Below are 14,314 nucleotides of genomic sequence, written 5' to 3'. Positions count from 1 at the left end.
GTGAAAGTGTGGAAATCATAGGTTCTCTGTGTGTGTGTGTGGGGATGTGTGAATGGATGAGCTCCCTCAGTGTGCACCCACTGTTCCCGCACAAGTTTGCAACATTGTTGCAAAGTTAAGAGCACCATCACTGCCAGCACCCACATTCCCACACATTTCACCTTCTATCTCGTGGGAATCAGTCTTGTGGATCTAACACTATAAATAGCTCTGTCAGCATGGTTCTATACCATAAATGATCAAGATGGCAAAGCGATTCACTGTTCAGAGTGCCTTACAGCTGATATTGGAGGAGACAGAGGGTTCTCATAGTGATGCAGAAGAAGTTTCGGAATATGAAGATCACATTTCTGAAAATTCAGAGTCTGACCGAGTTTGAAGAGAAGGATCAGCATCAGTCAGCTCCAAAGCATAAAAGAGCCTCAGGACCAGCCCATCAGCATCCAGGACTATGTGAGCATCCAGCCATAGGACCAGCCTGTCAGCCAGCTCCAAAACGCAAGCAAACCACAGGACCAGCCCACCAGCAGCTAGCCCCAGGACCAGCCCATGAGAAGCTAGCCCCAGGACCAGCCCATGAGAAGCTAGCCACAGGACCAGCCAAGCAGGGTCTTTGGGGATAGGTAGAAGTTTGTGGATGAAAACGATTTGGATGCTTACTTTGGGGTTCTTATCCTTGCTGGTGTTTTCAGGTCCAAAGGGGAGGCCACAGAATCCCTATGGCATGAAGAAACTGGCAGAGAACTTTTCCGGGCAACGACGTCTCTGAAAACTCTGAAAACAAAATAATTTCCAGGACCATCCGTTTTGATGACCGTGATGATAGACCAGCTCGACGGCAGAGAGACAAGCTAGCTGCCATCAGGACAGTGTGGGACAAGTGGGTGGCCCGTCTCCCACTGTTTTACAACACCGGGGCCCAACGTCACAGTTGATGAGCAGCTGATGCCATTTCGGGGTCGCTGCCCTTTCTGGCAGTATCTCCCGTCTAAACCTGCCAAGTATGGTATAAAGATTTGGGCTGCCTGTGATGCTGCTTCATGTTATGTGTGGAACTTGCAGGTCTACACAGGGAAATGCAATGGAGGAGCCCCTGAGAAAAATCAAGTAATGAGAGTGGTCCTCGATATGGCTCAGGGACTTTCTGGACACAACATCACATGTCACAATTTTTTCACATCACACCAGCTAGGACAAGATCTGTTAAAGCGGAAGCTGACTATGGTGGGAACAGTACGCAAAGGCAGGTCTGAGCTCCCTCCCCAGCTCCTGAAAACAGAGGACAGGCCTGTCCAGTCATCAAAGTTTGTGTACACGGCTGACATGACCCTGGTATCATATATACCAAAGAAAGGTGGACAGAAAAACACAATATACATGCACCCAGAGCAAGAAATACACATGCAACACACACACAGTGAAACTCTGCCCTTCATGTGTGGTATAGTGGATGGTATAAAAATGGCCACATTCAATGGAGCTAATGTGTTCAGTGGGGCTTAACTGACCTGAGCAGGTCAAATAAAAAAAAAATCCATTTTAGTTTTGGAAAAACGTTTCATTTGTTCATTTCTTGTTATTTTTTCTGTTATGCCGTCGTTTTTTGCAAGATGGCGGCGCGCAGTAGCGCAGCGGCTTCTCACGCTCCGAGCGTACACCCTGTTTTGAGCTGTTTTTACGTCGGTTCTGAACCCAACTTCACACGCCCCACGCGTGTGAGTTATAGCAGAACCGAACTTTTGAGGATTAAGGACAGTTTGGCCAGAAAAACCCTCTCCATGGATCACCACCTTATCGTGGTGGAGAGGTTTGTGTGCTTGAAGGACCCTAGGAGCTATGTTGTCTGGAGCAAAAGCTCCTGGTAGGGTCTCCCATGGCAAACTGGTCCTAGGTGACAGGCCAGACAAAGTGTGATCCATAACCACCCCTATGAGGACAACAAAGCAGGACTTGTGTACCCTGCCCGGATCAGGGTTACCGGGGCCCCACCCTGGAGCCAGGCCTGGGGGAGGGGCTCGCCAGCGAGCGTCTGGAGGCCGGGCATTCACTCATGGTGCCCGGCCGGGCCCAGCCCGAAGGAGCTACATGAGTCCCCCCTCCCATCGACCCACCACCGATGGGAGGGGCAGTAGTAGGGGTGCGGTGCATTGTGGATCGGGCAGTGTCCGAAGGCGTGGGCCTTGGCGTTCTGATCCTCGGTTGCTGAAACTGGCTTTTGGAACTTGGAACGTTACCTCACTGGCGGGGAAGGAGCCTGAGTTGGTGCGCGAGGTTGAGAGATACCAGCTAGATATAGTCGGGCTCACCTCAACACACAGCTTGGGCTCTGGGTCCAATCTCCTTGAGAGGGGCTGGACTTTTTTCTTTTCTGGAGTTGCCCATGGTGAGAGGCGGCGGGCAGGTGTGGGCTTTCTCATAGCCCCTCGACTCGGCGCCTGTATGTTGGGGTTTTCCCCGGTGGACGAGAGGGTAGCTTCCCTATGCCTTCGGGTTGGGGAACGGGTCCTGACTGTTGTCTGTGCTTATGCACCGAACAGCAGTTCAGAATGCCCAGCCTTCATAGAGTCCTTGGAAGGGGTGCTTGAACGTGCTCCTCCTGGAGACTCGATTGTCCTACTGGGGGACTTCAACGCTCACGTGGGTAATGACAGTAAGACCTGGAGGGGTGTGATTGGGAGGAATGGCCTCTCTGATCTGAATCCGAGTGGTGTTCAGTTTTTGGACTTCTGTGCAAACCACAGTTTGTCCATAATGAACACCATGTTTGAACACAAGGATGTCCATAAGTGCACATGGCACCAGGACACCCTAGACCGCAGTTCAATGATTGACTTTGTTGTCGTGTCAGCGGACTTGCGGCCATGTGTACTGGACACTCGGGTAAAGAGAGGAGCTGAGCTGTCAACTGATCACCACCTGGTGGTGAGTTGGATCAGGTGGTGGGGGAAGATGCCAGTCAGACCAGGCAAACCCAAACGTATAGTGAGGGTTTGCTGGGAACGTCTGGCAGAAGAACCTGTCAGATTGATCTTCAACTCACACCACCGTCAGAACTTTGACCAGATATCGGGGGAGGTGGGGTACATTGACTCAGAATGGGCCATGTTCCGCTCCTCCATTGTTGAAGCGGCTGACTGTAGCTGTGGTTGCAAGGTAGTTGGTGCCTGTCGGGGCGGTAATCCTCAAACCCGGTGGTGGACACCCCAGGTGAGAGATGCCGTCAAGCTGAAGAAGGAGTCCTACCGGACATGGTTGGCCTTTAGGACACCAGAGGCAGCTGGCAGGTATCGACAGCGATCTGCGGCTTCAGTCGTTGCCAAGGCAAAAACCCGGGTGTGGGAAGAGTTCGGTGAGGCCTTGGAAAGTGACTTTAAGTCGGCTCCGAAAAGATTCTGGCAAACCATCAGGCAACTCAGAAGGGGAAAGCAGTGTGCCACTAGCACTGTATATAGTGGAGATGGTGTGCTGCTGACTTCGACTGAAGACGTCATTGGGCGGTGGAAGGAATACTTTGAGGACCTTCTCAATCCCACCAACACGTTCTCCTGTGAGGAGGCAGAGTATGGGGACACGGGAATAGGCTTGTCCATTACTGAGGCCGAAGTCGCTAAGGTAGTTAAAAAGCTCCTTGGCTACAGGGCTGCAGGGGTGGATGAGATCCGTCCCGAGTTCCTCAAGGCTCTGGATGTTGTGGGGCTGTCTTGGCTGACACGCCTTTTCAACATTGCGTGGACATCGGGGGTGGTGCCACTGGATTGGCAGACTGGGGTGGTGGTGCCTCTTTTTAAAAAGGGGGACCGGAGGGTGTGTTCCAACTACAGGGGAATCACACTCCTCAGCCTCCCTGGTAAGGTCTATGCAAGGGTACTGGAGAAGAGAGTCCGGCTTATAGTCGAACCTTGGATTCAGGAGGAGCAGTGCGGGTTCCGCCCTGGTCGTGGAACACTGGACCAACTCTTTACCCTCTCCAGGATTCTGGAGGGTTCATGGGAGTTTGCCCAACCAGTCCACATGTGCTTTGTGGATTTGGAGAAGGCATTCGACTGTGTTCCCCGGGGTATTCTGTGGGAGGTGCTTCGGGAGTACGGGGTACATGGCTCTTTGCTACGAGCCATTCAGGCCCTGTACAAACAAAGCTGGAGTTTGGTTCGCATGGCCGGCAGTAAGTCAGACTTTTTCCCAGTGAGAGTTGGACTCCGTCAGGGCTGCCCTTTGTCACCGATTCTATTCATAATTTTTATGGATAGAATTTCTAGGCGCAGTCAGGGGATGGAGGGTGTCCGGTTTGGTGACCTCAGGGTCACATCTCTGCTGTTTGCAGATGATGTGGTCCTATTGGGGACATCAGGCCGTGAACTTCAGCTTTCACTGGATCGGTTTGCAGCCGAGTGTGAAGCGGCCGGGATGAGGATCAGTACCTCCAAATCCGAGGCCATGGTTCTCACGCGGGAAAGGGTGGAGAGCCCTCTCTGGGTCGGGGATGAGCTCTTGCCTCAAGTGGAGGAGTTTAAGTATCTCGGGGTCTTGTTCATGAGTGATGGTACAAGGGAGCGGGAGATTGACAGGCGGATTGGTGCTGGGTCAGCAGTGATGCGGGCTCTTTATCGGTCTGTTGTGGTAAAGAAAGAGCTGAGCCATAAGGCAAGGCTCTCGATTTACTGGTCGATCTACATTCCCACCCTCACCTATGGTCATGAGCTTTGGGTAATGACCGAAAGAACGAGATCGCGAATACAAGCAGCCGAAATGAGTTTCCTCCGAAGGGTGGCTGGACTCTCCCTTAGAGATAGGGTGAGAAGTTCGGTCATCCGGGAGGGACTCGGAGTAGAGCCGCTGCTTCTTCACGTCGAGAGGAGCCAGTTGAGGTGGTTCGGGCATCTTGTTAGGATGCCTCCTGGACGCCTCCCTTGGGAGGTGTCACAGGCAAGTCCACCGGGGAGGAGACCCCGGGGAAGACCCAGGACACGCTGGCATGACTATATCGCCCAGCTGGCCTGGGAGCGCCTCGGAATCCCTCCCAGGGAGCTAGTGGAAGTGGCTGGGGAAAGGGAGGTCTGGGCTTCATTGCTCAGGATGCTGCCCCCGCGACCCGAACCCCGGAGAAGCGGAAGATGATGGATGGATGGATGGATGGATGGCCAGAAAAACAGCAATAATGGACAATAATATCAGAGCTACGCTGGGCAGGCTGAAGCTCCTACGAGTGCCGGTGTGGGGGAGCAGAGCGCCGCAGACAAAGAGCAGGAGGAGGCGGTGCAGCAGACGGCAGAAGAGGGGGAAACGCGCTGGCGTGCTAGCTAGGCTAAAGGCTAATGCTAACCGACCCCCAATTCCGTCGCTTTTCCTGTCTAACATCCGCTCTCTGGATAACAAGCTGGACCTGCTGCGGCTGAGGATGAGTGTTTCTGAGGAGATGAGGAACTGCGCTGTGATTTGTCTCACGGAAACCTGGCTGAACCACACCATGCCAGACTCAGCCTTCCAGCTCGCTGGCCGGCAGCTCTTCCGAGCGGACCGCAACCGGCTATCCAGGAAAGCCCGGGGGGGCGGCTTGTGTGTCTACATAAACAAAGGTTGGTGCACAAACTGCGTGTTGGTAAACAGCCACTGCTCCGAGGCGACAGAACAGCTGACTGTGAAGTGTCATCCTCACTATATGCCGCTTGAGTTTTCGGCTGTGTTTGTGATCGCTATTTACATAGCACCGGATGCTAATGCTAACAACGCGCTGAAGGAGCTTTATGACAACATCAGCTCGCTTCAGAATAAGCATCCGGAGGCGTTCTACGTGGTAGCGGGGGATTTTAACCACGTAGAACTGAAGAACACCCTGCAGAGGTTTTACCAACACGTCAACATCCCAATGTGAGGTAATAACACGCTGGACCGTGTTTACACCAACGTGAGGGACGCGTACAGAGCCTTCCCCCGCCCCCACCTTGGGCTCTCCGACCACATTTCCATCATGCTGGTCCCTGCATACCACCCCCCACTGCGTCGCTCTAAACCCACACAGAAGACCATCACTGTGTGGCCCAGTGATGGCGACGCTGTGCTGCAGGTCTTCAGGGAGGCTGCTGAGTGCGAGGGGGAGCTGGACCTGGAGGAGTACACATCTGCTGTTCTCGGGTACATCAGCAAGTGCACAGAGGATGTCACTACCACCAAGACTGTGACTTGCTACCCGAACCAGAAGCCCTGGCTGAACGCAGAGGTGCGTTCTCTGCTGAAAGCCAGGGATGCTGCCTTCAGGTCTGGGGACTCAGGTGAACTCAGAAGGGCTAGAAGAGAGCTGACTGTTGGAGTCAAGAGGGCAAAAGCTGCATATGCTCTGAAAATCCAGGGACACTTTTTCTCCCAGGACCCACAGAGTATGTGGAGGGGCATCAAGTGCATCACGGACTACAAATCCAACGTTCCAAAGACCCATCCCTGCCTGAGGCTCTCAACAAGTTCTACGCCCGCTTTGAGAATCCTGACACCCCCCCCAGCACCAGACTCACACACTCACCAGGAGAGGAGCCCCTCAGCATGACACCAGCAGAAGTAAGGAGGACGCTGAGGAGGATCAACCCCCGGAAAGCTGCTGGCCCGGACAACATCCCCGGACGGAAAGCTCTGCAGAGGGTGGTGAAGGCTGCACAGAGGATTGTTGGAGTAAGCCTCCCCAGCACCACAGACATTTACACCTCCAGATGCAGGAAAAGGGCTACCTGCATCGGGAAGGATCCCACCCACCCAGCACACACACTTTTTGTCCCGCTCCCCTCAGGCAGGAGGCTGCGGAGCATCAAGTGCAAAACAACCAGACTCAGAAACAGCTTCATACCAGAAGCTGTAAGGCTCTTAAATTCCAACTGAACACACTGCACTGACACTTACAAGAACAATTACTGTTAGAAACACTGTCACTTTAAACCGCACTGAGACACTTTATCTAGACACTTTATTTACTGCTCAATTCAATATCATGCTGCTATAGCAAACTTGCACTCTGGACCTCATATTGCTGCTAACTGCCTACTCTCCTACTCTCCCTCTCTTGTGTTATTTACCTTATATTTATCTATTTAATAACAGCTCTTGGGTGTAAACTGGACCATGAGACCTTAATTTCGTTCCACCTCATGTACCATGTGATGCGAATGACAATAAAATCTCCTTGAATCCTTTATGATGCATGTCCTTATGTTACATTTTAAATTGTAAAAAATTAACCAAAACGAGTGGCATTTCTATTCATAAATGTGATTTAACAAAAGGTAAATGCCACAAATTTAACCCACGTGTTGTTTATATTACTTGCAATTGGGATAAAGTAAACATCTGCTGAGCATATTAAAATAAGATAATTGATTATGTTAAATTAAAAGCCCCAAAATGCATTGGGTCCACCAGACCCAGCAGGACTCTTTATGTAACAAAAAAAACAAAGACCCTATAAGGGTTAAGATAGTTTGTGGTTAGTAGTCAGATTTTTTTTGTTTTGTATTGCAGTGATCCAGAGCATGATGCAATACTGTGTGGCAGCATGGCATAGTGTCTCTCTGTGAAATTAATCACAAGACTGTTTAAACATACAAATCTGTTCCAAGGTTGTAGTTCACCTGGAGCAAGGTTTTATAGTGACCTGGAGGAATGTAGTATGGAAAGATTAGCTTGTGGTATTTTGTCTGATCCATTCCATGTGCTGTATGAAGAATATAATATTTTGCCTTCAAATAGAAATTTGAAGTTAAGACTTAACAGGTTTAAGAATCCCTTCATCACTCAGTCACCTGTAAAAACTAACCAACTCAGCAAACTGTTTAGATGAGTACACAGGTAGATGGTGGGGCGTAGGGTGTTTAGTGGAATCAGGTAATGGTGTAACTGTTGTGGTTTGTAATGATTCTGTTTGTCTGATTGCTGTCACGGTTGGCTCCTCCCAGTCCTGTCCATGTGTTCTTGTTTTGGTTTGTAACTCCGCCCCTGATTGTTTTCACCTGTCCCTCATTGTTATGTGTATTTAAGCCCTGTGTTTGCCCCTTGTGTTTGCCAGTCATTGTATCCCTGTATCGGTCTTTGTTTGAAGTTGTTTGCTGGTCGCTCTGGTTTTTGTCATGTCTACTTCCCGTTCCGTCCGCATCGGCTATATGAACCTGGACTGTTCTGACCACGACCCTGGATTTGCCCCTAATAAATCTCGCTTATCTCAGCGTATGCGTCCGCCTCCTCGCTCCCCCTTACAGAATGACTGGCCACCACAGGACGCAGCAGGTAAGCGAGACTCTGGCATGTGGTTGTTCCGTTGGGACGAAACTCCGGCTGTTTCTAAGCAGCCCGAGTTCGCCGTGTCCCAACGGCACCAAGCCGGAGACAGCAAATCCCCTGGCGCTGAGGGAACACGAGCGTCTCGTCGGTCCCGCAAGAAAGCGGAGGACCTTCCCGCCTTGTGTCCGGGCGACGAGAGCTCAGGTAAGCGCCTTGGGTCTGCCCGTCTTGAGCGCCACTGCAGGGAGGAGCGACCTGCAGTGCAAGACGGGGTCAGACAGAAGGAGCATTCAGATGACCCGTTTTTTGGTACTCGGCTCGTTCGCAAGCGTCACTGCGAGCTGCCAATCGCTCGAGTGAGCTTTGGGAACGGCTGAGTGGGTCCAGTATCTGTGTGTTCCTCCAGGTTGGAGCAGAGGTCCCCAGCCCGAAAGCCTGATCCCGTGGCCGCACCCCGCGGCACTTCTGATCCCGTGGCCGCACCCCGCGGCACTTCTGATCCCGTGGCCGCACCCCGCGGCAAGCCTGCGCCTCCGGACCCGGCGCCAGTCGCCGCGCCTCCGGACCCGGCGCCAGTCGCCGCGCCTCCGGACCCGCCGCCAGTCGCCGCGCCTCCGGACCCGCCGCCAGTCACCGCGCCTCCGGACCCGCCGCCAGTCGCCGCGCCTCCGGGCCAGTCGCCGCGCCTCCGGACCCGCCGCCAGTCGCCGCGCCTCCGGACCCGCCGCCTGCCTCCGTGGACGTCGTAGCAGGCCCGCCTGCCTCCGTGGACGTCGTAGCAGGCCCGCCTGCCTCCGTGGACGTCGTAGCAGGCCCGCCTGCCTCCGTGGACGTCGTAGCAGGCCCGCCTGCCTCCGTGGACATTACATCCCCTTTGTTCCCACCCATCCCGCCCTCGTCTGTGTCTGTTCCCCCTGGGCCTTCCGTTTCTGTCTCTGTTCCCCGTGGTCCTTCTGTGCCTTCTGTGTCGGTTTCCGTTCCTTTGTTTCTGCCCTGTTCAGTCCCTGGTTTTGTCCTGTTCCCTACTGTTGTGTCTGTCTCGGTTCCCGTTCCTGTTGTGGTTCCCGTTCCTGTGTCTCCTTTTGTTTCTGTTCCTGTTTCTGTTTCCGTGCCCGTTTCTGTTCCTGTGTCTGTCTTGGTGCCTGTTCCCCTGTGTTTTGCGTGGTCTGTTGTTCGTTCTTGTTTTCCTCGTCCTGTGTCTCCGGTCGTCTCTCGTTCGGCGTCGTTTTGTGTTGTGCCAATTACAATTGCTTGGCTACTCCTCTGGCCGTGCTCGGGCTCCTCCAGCTCCTCCAGCCACACTTGGGCTCCTCTGGCCACATTCGGGCTCCTCCAACCTCGCTCGGGCTCCTCCAGCTCCTCCGGCCGACGCTCGGGCCGCGCTCCGCCGTTTCGCTCAAAACCTCCTTAAACCCGGAGTGGCTGCAATGAGTCTCCTGTAATTTTTTTTGGTACAGAAATATCAGCCTGAATGTTTGAGTCTCAGCAGCATGAAATGATGACGAATGTTGAGTTGGAGTGACGTAAAAGTCGCATGAATTCGATCCAGCTGTTCAAATGGAGCCGCATTCCCGCAGATCGGATACGGATCGGATTTCAGTCCCACGTATGAAAGTGTCTCGAAACCGAAATTGAAAATGTCTTTTACCTGCTGTGTGAGCGTCTTGTATCACATGAACCACCAGAAGCTTTTCCTTTATGATTCTTCTCTGAGGAACTGTAGAGATGCGGTGAAGCTTCTGCCTGAATCTGCATTATTTTATACACTACACTGCTGCCACACAATTGGCTGATTAAATAATTGCATGAATGAGTGCAGGTGTTCCTAAAGAAGCGCTTGCTGAGCGTATATAAACATACCTAAAGTAATGCTTAAAAATAGAAAAAGTACAAAAAGACTAACCACTCCAGATTTTTAGACACATAACCATAACATCTACACACGCGACCCGTTACACATAACATGCAGTACAATATTACACATAACAGTGCTGTTTAAATGACGTGATGAAGTTCAGGTCCTGTTAATAAGTCTATATTGTAGTTTGTAATTTTTAATATAGATGTCTTTACGGTTTTTATCGGAGGGAACAGTCCCTGACCACAGCTGCCCCAGTCCAGCAGGAGAGGTGGATTATGTAAAGCCATCAAACACCCAGTCTTGTAGCAATCATCAATCATCGGGTACAGAGCCTCAGGAACATCCTGCAACTGTTCAAACAAATATAAAGCACAAAGACTTATATTTATATGTTAATATTCTGACAGCTCATTTAGAGCCGAGACACAAATAATCCAAATAAAACAAAACTATATATATATATATATATATATATATATATATATATATATATATATATATATATATATATATATATATATATATATATATATATATATATATATATAAACATACACACACACACACACACACACACACACACACACATATAACCATTTATATTTACATTATAATTACCAATTAGTTGGAATCAAACAGCTGTGATCTAAAAACACAACTGAGCTTTTAAAGTGCCTCTAATTTAAATAGCTGAAAGTTCATGTCTGATTGACTGCAGTATTTTAGAGTTTCAGATTCATGTTCATTATTGGGTCAATGCCTCAACTCCACTTGACTCTGCCCTGACTCTATTCTGACTCCACTCAGACTGCACCATGACTCCAGCTTGACTCCACTATAATTCTGCCCTGACTCCACTCTGAGTCCATCTCAGACTGGAGACAAGTTCGAGTCAAACTTCAGTCTAAATTCACTCTGACTCAACCATAACTCCAACGTGACTCCACCCAGACTCTACGATGCCTGCTCTCTGACTCCACTGTCTCCACTCTGACTCCACCCTGACTAGCGGCCTAACTGCTGTTCTGTTTTAGGATTATGGATTTGTCTTGTTCATGTCCATCTGCTGTTGTTGGATTGGCCTAAATAAAGTGAATATATTCTTCTTATAAAAAGAAAAAGAGAAGTTTGAACACTAAACAAGCTGCAGCACTTTAAAGAAAATACAGATGCACTGTAGACTACAAATATTTCAACAACAATGTTTAAATAAAAAAAACAAATTTAATATTCCAGAACTGAGACTCAAACAATTATTGACGAGATAAAAAAACTGAAGGTGCTTTCACAAAGAAGTGTGGACATGGATTAAAAATAATTTATAACTTTAGAACTTTAAACCTTTCACCAAAAATAGTTTATTTAAATATTCTCTTAAAAGTGAAAGGGTCTGTTGTGAATTGTCTTGATCTGAGTGTCAGAAACTTAAAAAAAAATTCAGCTATAAAAATTCAGTAATAAACATTGAGAAATAGACATTTCAAATGCACTCATGGAATGTGTATGTACAAGGTGTAGAATGCATGCATGATATATGTGAAGGTACCTTGTCCCTGTTGTAGAGCTCCTTCTTTTCCTGATAGATTGCCATCTGAATATTTTGGATGGCCAAATCAAAGTACCGTGTTGTCTTCAAAAGAAATAAGACGATATTTAAAAATGTGTGTATATTTAATTTCTTTAAGTAAGACTATTTTTTAAGTTACTAAATATCACAGTGTTGTACCTTAGAGTTATGGGAAGCATCTTGGCTGCTCGGTGTGAGGCATAACATTGTGCCCGTGATTTTCTGAATATCATGCTGTGATTGATGCAGAACAGCCTTAAAGAAGAAGATTTAATATTTAACCTGATAATCCATTAAATACTTCAGGAACTCTAACAAATCTGTCTTTATATTGGTGCTACCAGGTCAGTTCTACTAGACTGGTTCTAACAAATTCTTTGTGATTCATTGGATTAAATTTCAATTAATTAAATTATGTTCTACTGTACAGTTTCTCATTAGGCTGAATGAATAACCGACTCTAAATGTAGGTATTGTGATATAAACTGAGTCCGTTCTACAGTTTCTCATTAGACTGAATGAATAACTGGCTCTAAATGTAGGTATTGTGATATAAACCGAGTCTGTTCTACAGTTTCTCATTAGGCTGAATGAATAACCGACTCTAAATGTAGGTATTGTGATATAAACCGAGTCTGTTCTACAGTTTCTCATTAGGCTGAATGAATAACCGACTCTAAATGTAGGTATTGTGATATAAACCGAGTCCGTTCTACAGTTTCTCATTAGACTGAATGAATAACCGACTCTAAATGTAGGTATTGTGATATAAACTGAGTCCGTTCTACAGTTTCTCATTAGACTGAATGAATAACTGGCTCTAAATGTAGGTATTGTGATATAAACTGAGTCCGTTCTACAGTTTCTCATTAGACTGAATGAATAACTGGCTCTAAATGTAGGTATTGTGATACAAACCGAGTCTGTTCTACAGTTTCTCATTAGGCTGAATGAATAACCGACTCTAAATGAAGGTATTGTGATATAAACCGAGTCCGTTCTACAGTTTCTCATTAGACTGAATGAATAACCGACTCTAAATGTAGGTATTGTGATATAAACCGAGTCCGTTCTACAGTTTCTCATTAGACTGAATGAATAACCGACTCTAAATGTAGGTATTGTGATATAAACAGAGTCTGTTCTACAGTTTCTCATTAGGCTGAATGAATAACCGACTCTAAATGTAGGTATTGTGATACAAACCGAGTCTGTTCTACAGTTTCTCATTAGGCTGAATGAATAACCGACTCTAAATGTAGGTATTGTGATATAAACCGAGTCTGTTCTACAGTTTCTCATTAGGCTGAATGAATAACCGACTCTAAATGTAGGTATTGTGATATAAACCGAGTCCGTTCTACAGTTTCTCATTAGGCTGAATGAATAACTGACTCTAAATGTAGGTATTGTGATATAAACCGAGTCTGTTCTACAGTTTCTCGTTAGACTGAATGAATAACCAACTCTAAATGTAGGCATTGTGATATAAACCGAGTCCGTTCTACAGTTTCTCGTTAGACTGAATGAATAACCGACTCTAAATGTAGGTATTGTGATATAAACCGAGTCCGTTCTACAGTTTCTCATTAGACTGAATGAATAACCGACTCTAAATGTAGGTATTGTGATATAAACCGAGTCTGTACTACAGTTTCTCATTAGACTGAATGAATAACTGGCTCTAAATGTAGGTATTGTGATACAAACCGAGTCTGTTCTACAGTTTCTCATTAGACTGAATGAATAACTGGCTCTAAATGTAGGTATTGTGATACAAACCGAGTCTGTTCTACAGTTTCTCATTAGACTGAATGAATAACTGGCTCTAAATGTAGGTATTGTGATATAAACAGAGTCTGTTCTACAGTTTCTCATTAGGCTGAATGAATAACCGACTCTAAATGTAAGTATTGTGATACAAACCGAGTCTGTTCTACAGTTTCTCGTTAGGCTCAATGAATAACTGACTCTAAATGTAGGTATTGTGATATAAACTGTGTCATGGCCTCATTAGGTTGAAGCTCTGTACTGCTTGTCTCTTCAACAGCGCAATGTAATTTATACATTGCGCTATTTCTTGATTAATATATATGGTTGTGTATATATACTCTTTTGTATTTTTAATGTTATATCTGGCATTCTTAGCGAGGAGCAAAGTAAGCTTTTCATTGTATATAAGGAAACCTGATTCCTCTGTACATTTGACAAACACTTTGAACTTGAACTTGAAACAGAAGCTACAGAAGAACATATCTGAATAAAGTCTTACCTGGATTACGCCCTCTGCCTTCTTCCTGATCTCCTTTATTTTTTCTTTGGTCATTTCAGGTCCTCCTGTCTTTAGCTGCCGCAGGACTTTCGCCCATTGATTCTTGCTCAATTTCTCATACATATGTTTCAGTTCAGATTCTCTGCAGGGGTTAGTGAGGTCTTCAGACAAAACCCCACTACTTCCTAATTTCAGGTCCACTACTTTTCCCATTCTTAAAAAGTGAAAAAACACAAATACATATTTGTTTGATGTTTTTTGTTAATGTCTGCATTGTTATGTCTGTAGATATAATAATCCACCACCATACCTGTCTTTGAAGTTGTGCAATTCATTTTGTCTGTCCTGTAGTTGTGTCCTG

General features: G+C 47.5%; 1 protein-coding gene across 1 annotated transcript in view; it reads right to left on the bottom strand.

Moving 5' to 3' along the window:
- The window catches only part of LOC108444152, a 62,108-nt gene that overhangs the window by 30,963 nt on the left and 16,831 nt on the right, over window positions 1–14,314 (bottom strand). Inside the window, exons 5-9 of the mRNA XM_017725146.2 lie at window positions 14,264–14,311; window positions 13,954–14,167; window positions 11,841–11,936; window positions 11,661–11,744; window positions 10,327–10,464 (exon numbers count right to left, since the gene is read on the bottom strand). Coding sequence (XP_017580635.2) covers window positions 10,327–10,464; window positions 11,661–11,744; window positions 11,841–11,936; window positions 13,954–14,167; window positions 14,264–14,311 — 580 coding nt within the window. The remainder of the gene's footprint in view (window positions 1–10,326; window positions 10,465–11,660; window positions 11,745–11,840; window positions 11,937–13,953; window positions 14,168–14,263; window positions 14,312–14,314) is intronic.

The sequence above is a fragment of the Pygocentrus nattereri genome, chromosome 6, assembly GCF_015220715.1.
Source record: "Pygocentrus nattereri isolate fPygNat1 chromosome 6, fPygNat1.pri, whole genome shotgun sequence".
Taxonomy (NCBI): domain Eukaryota; kingdom Metazoa; phylum Chordata; class Actinopteri; order Characiformes; family Serrasalmidae; genus Pygocentrus; species Pygocentrus nattereri.
Note: the sequence above shows the minus strand (reverse complement) of the source record. Positions and strands in the feature narration are given on the sequence as shown.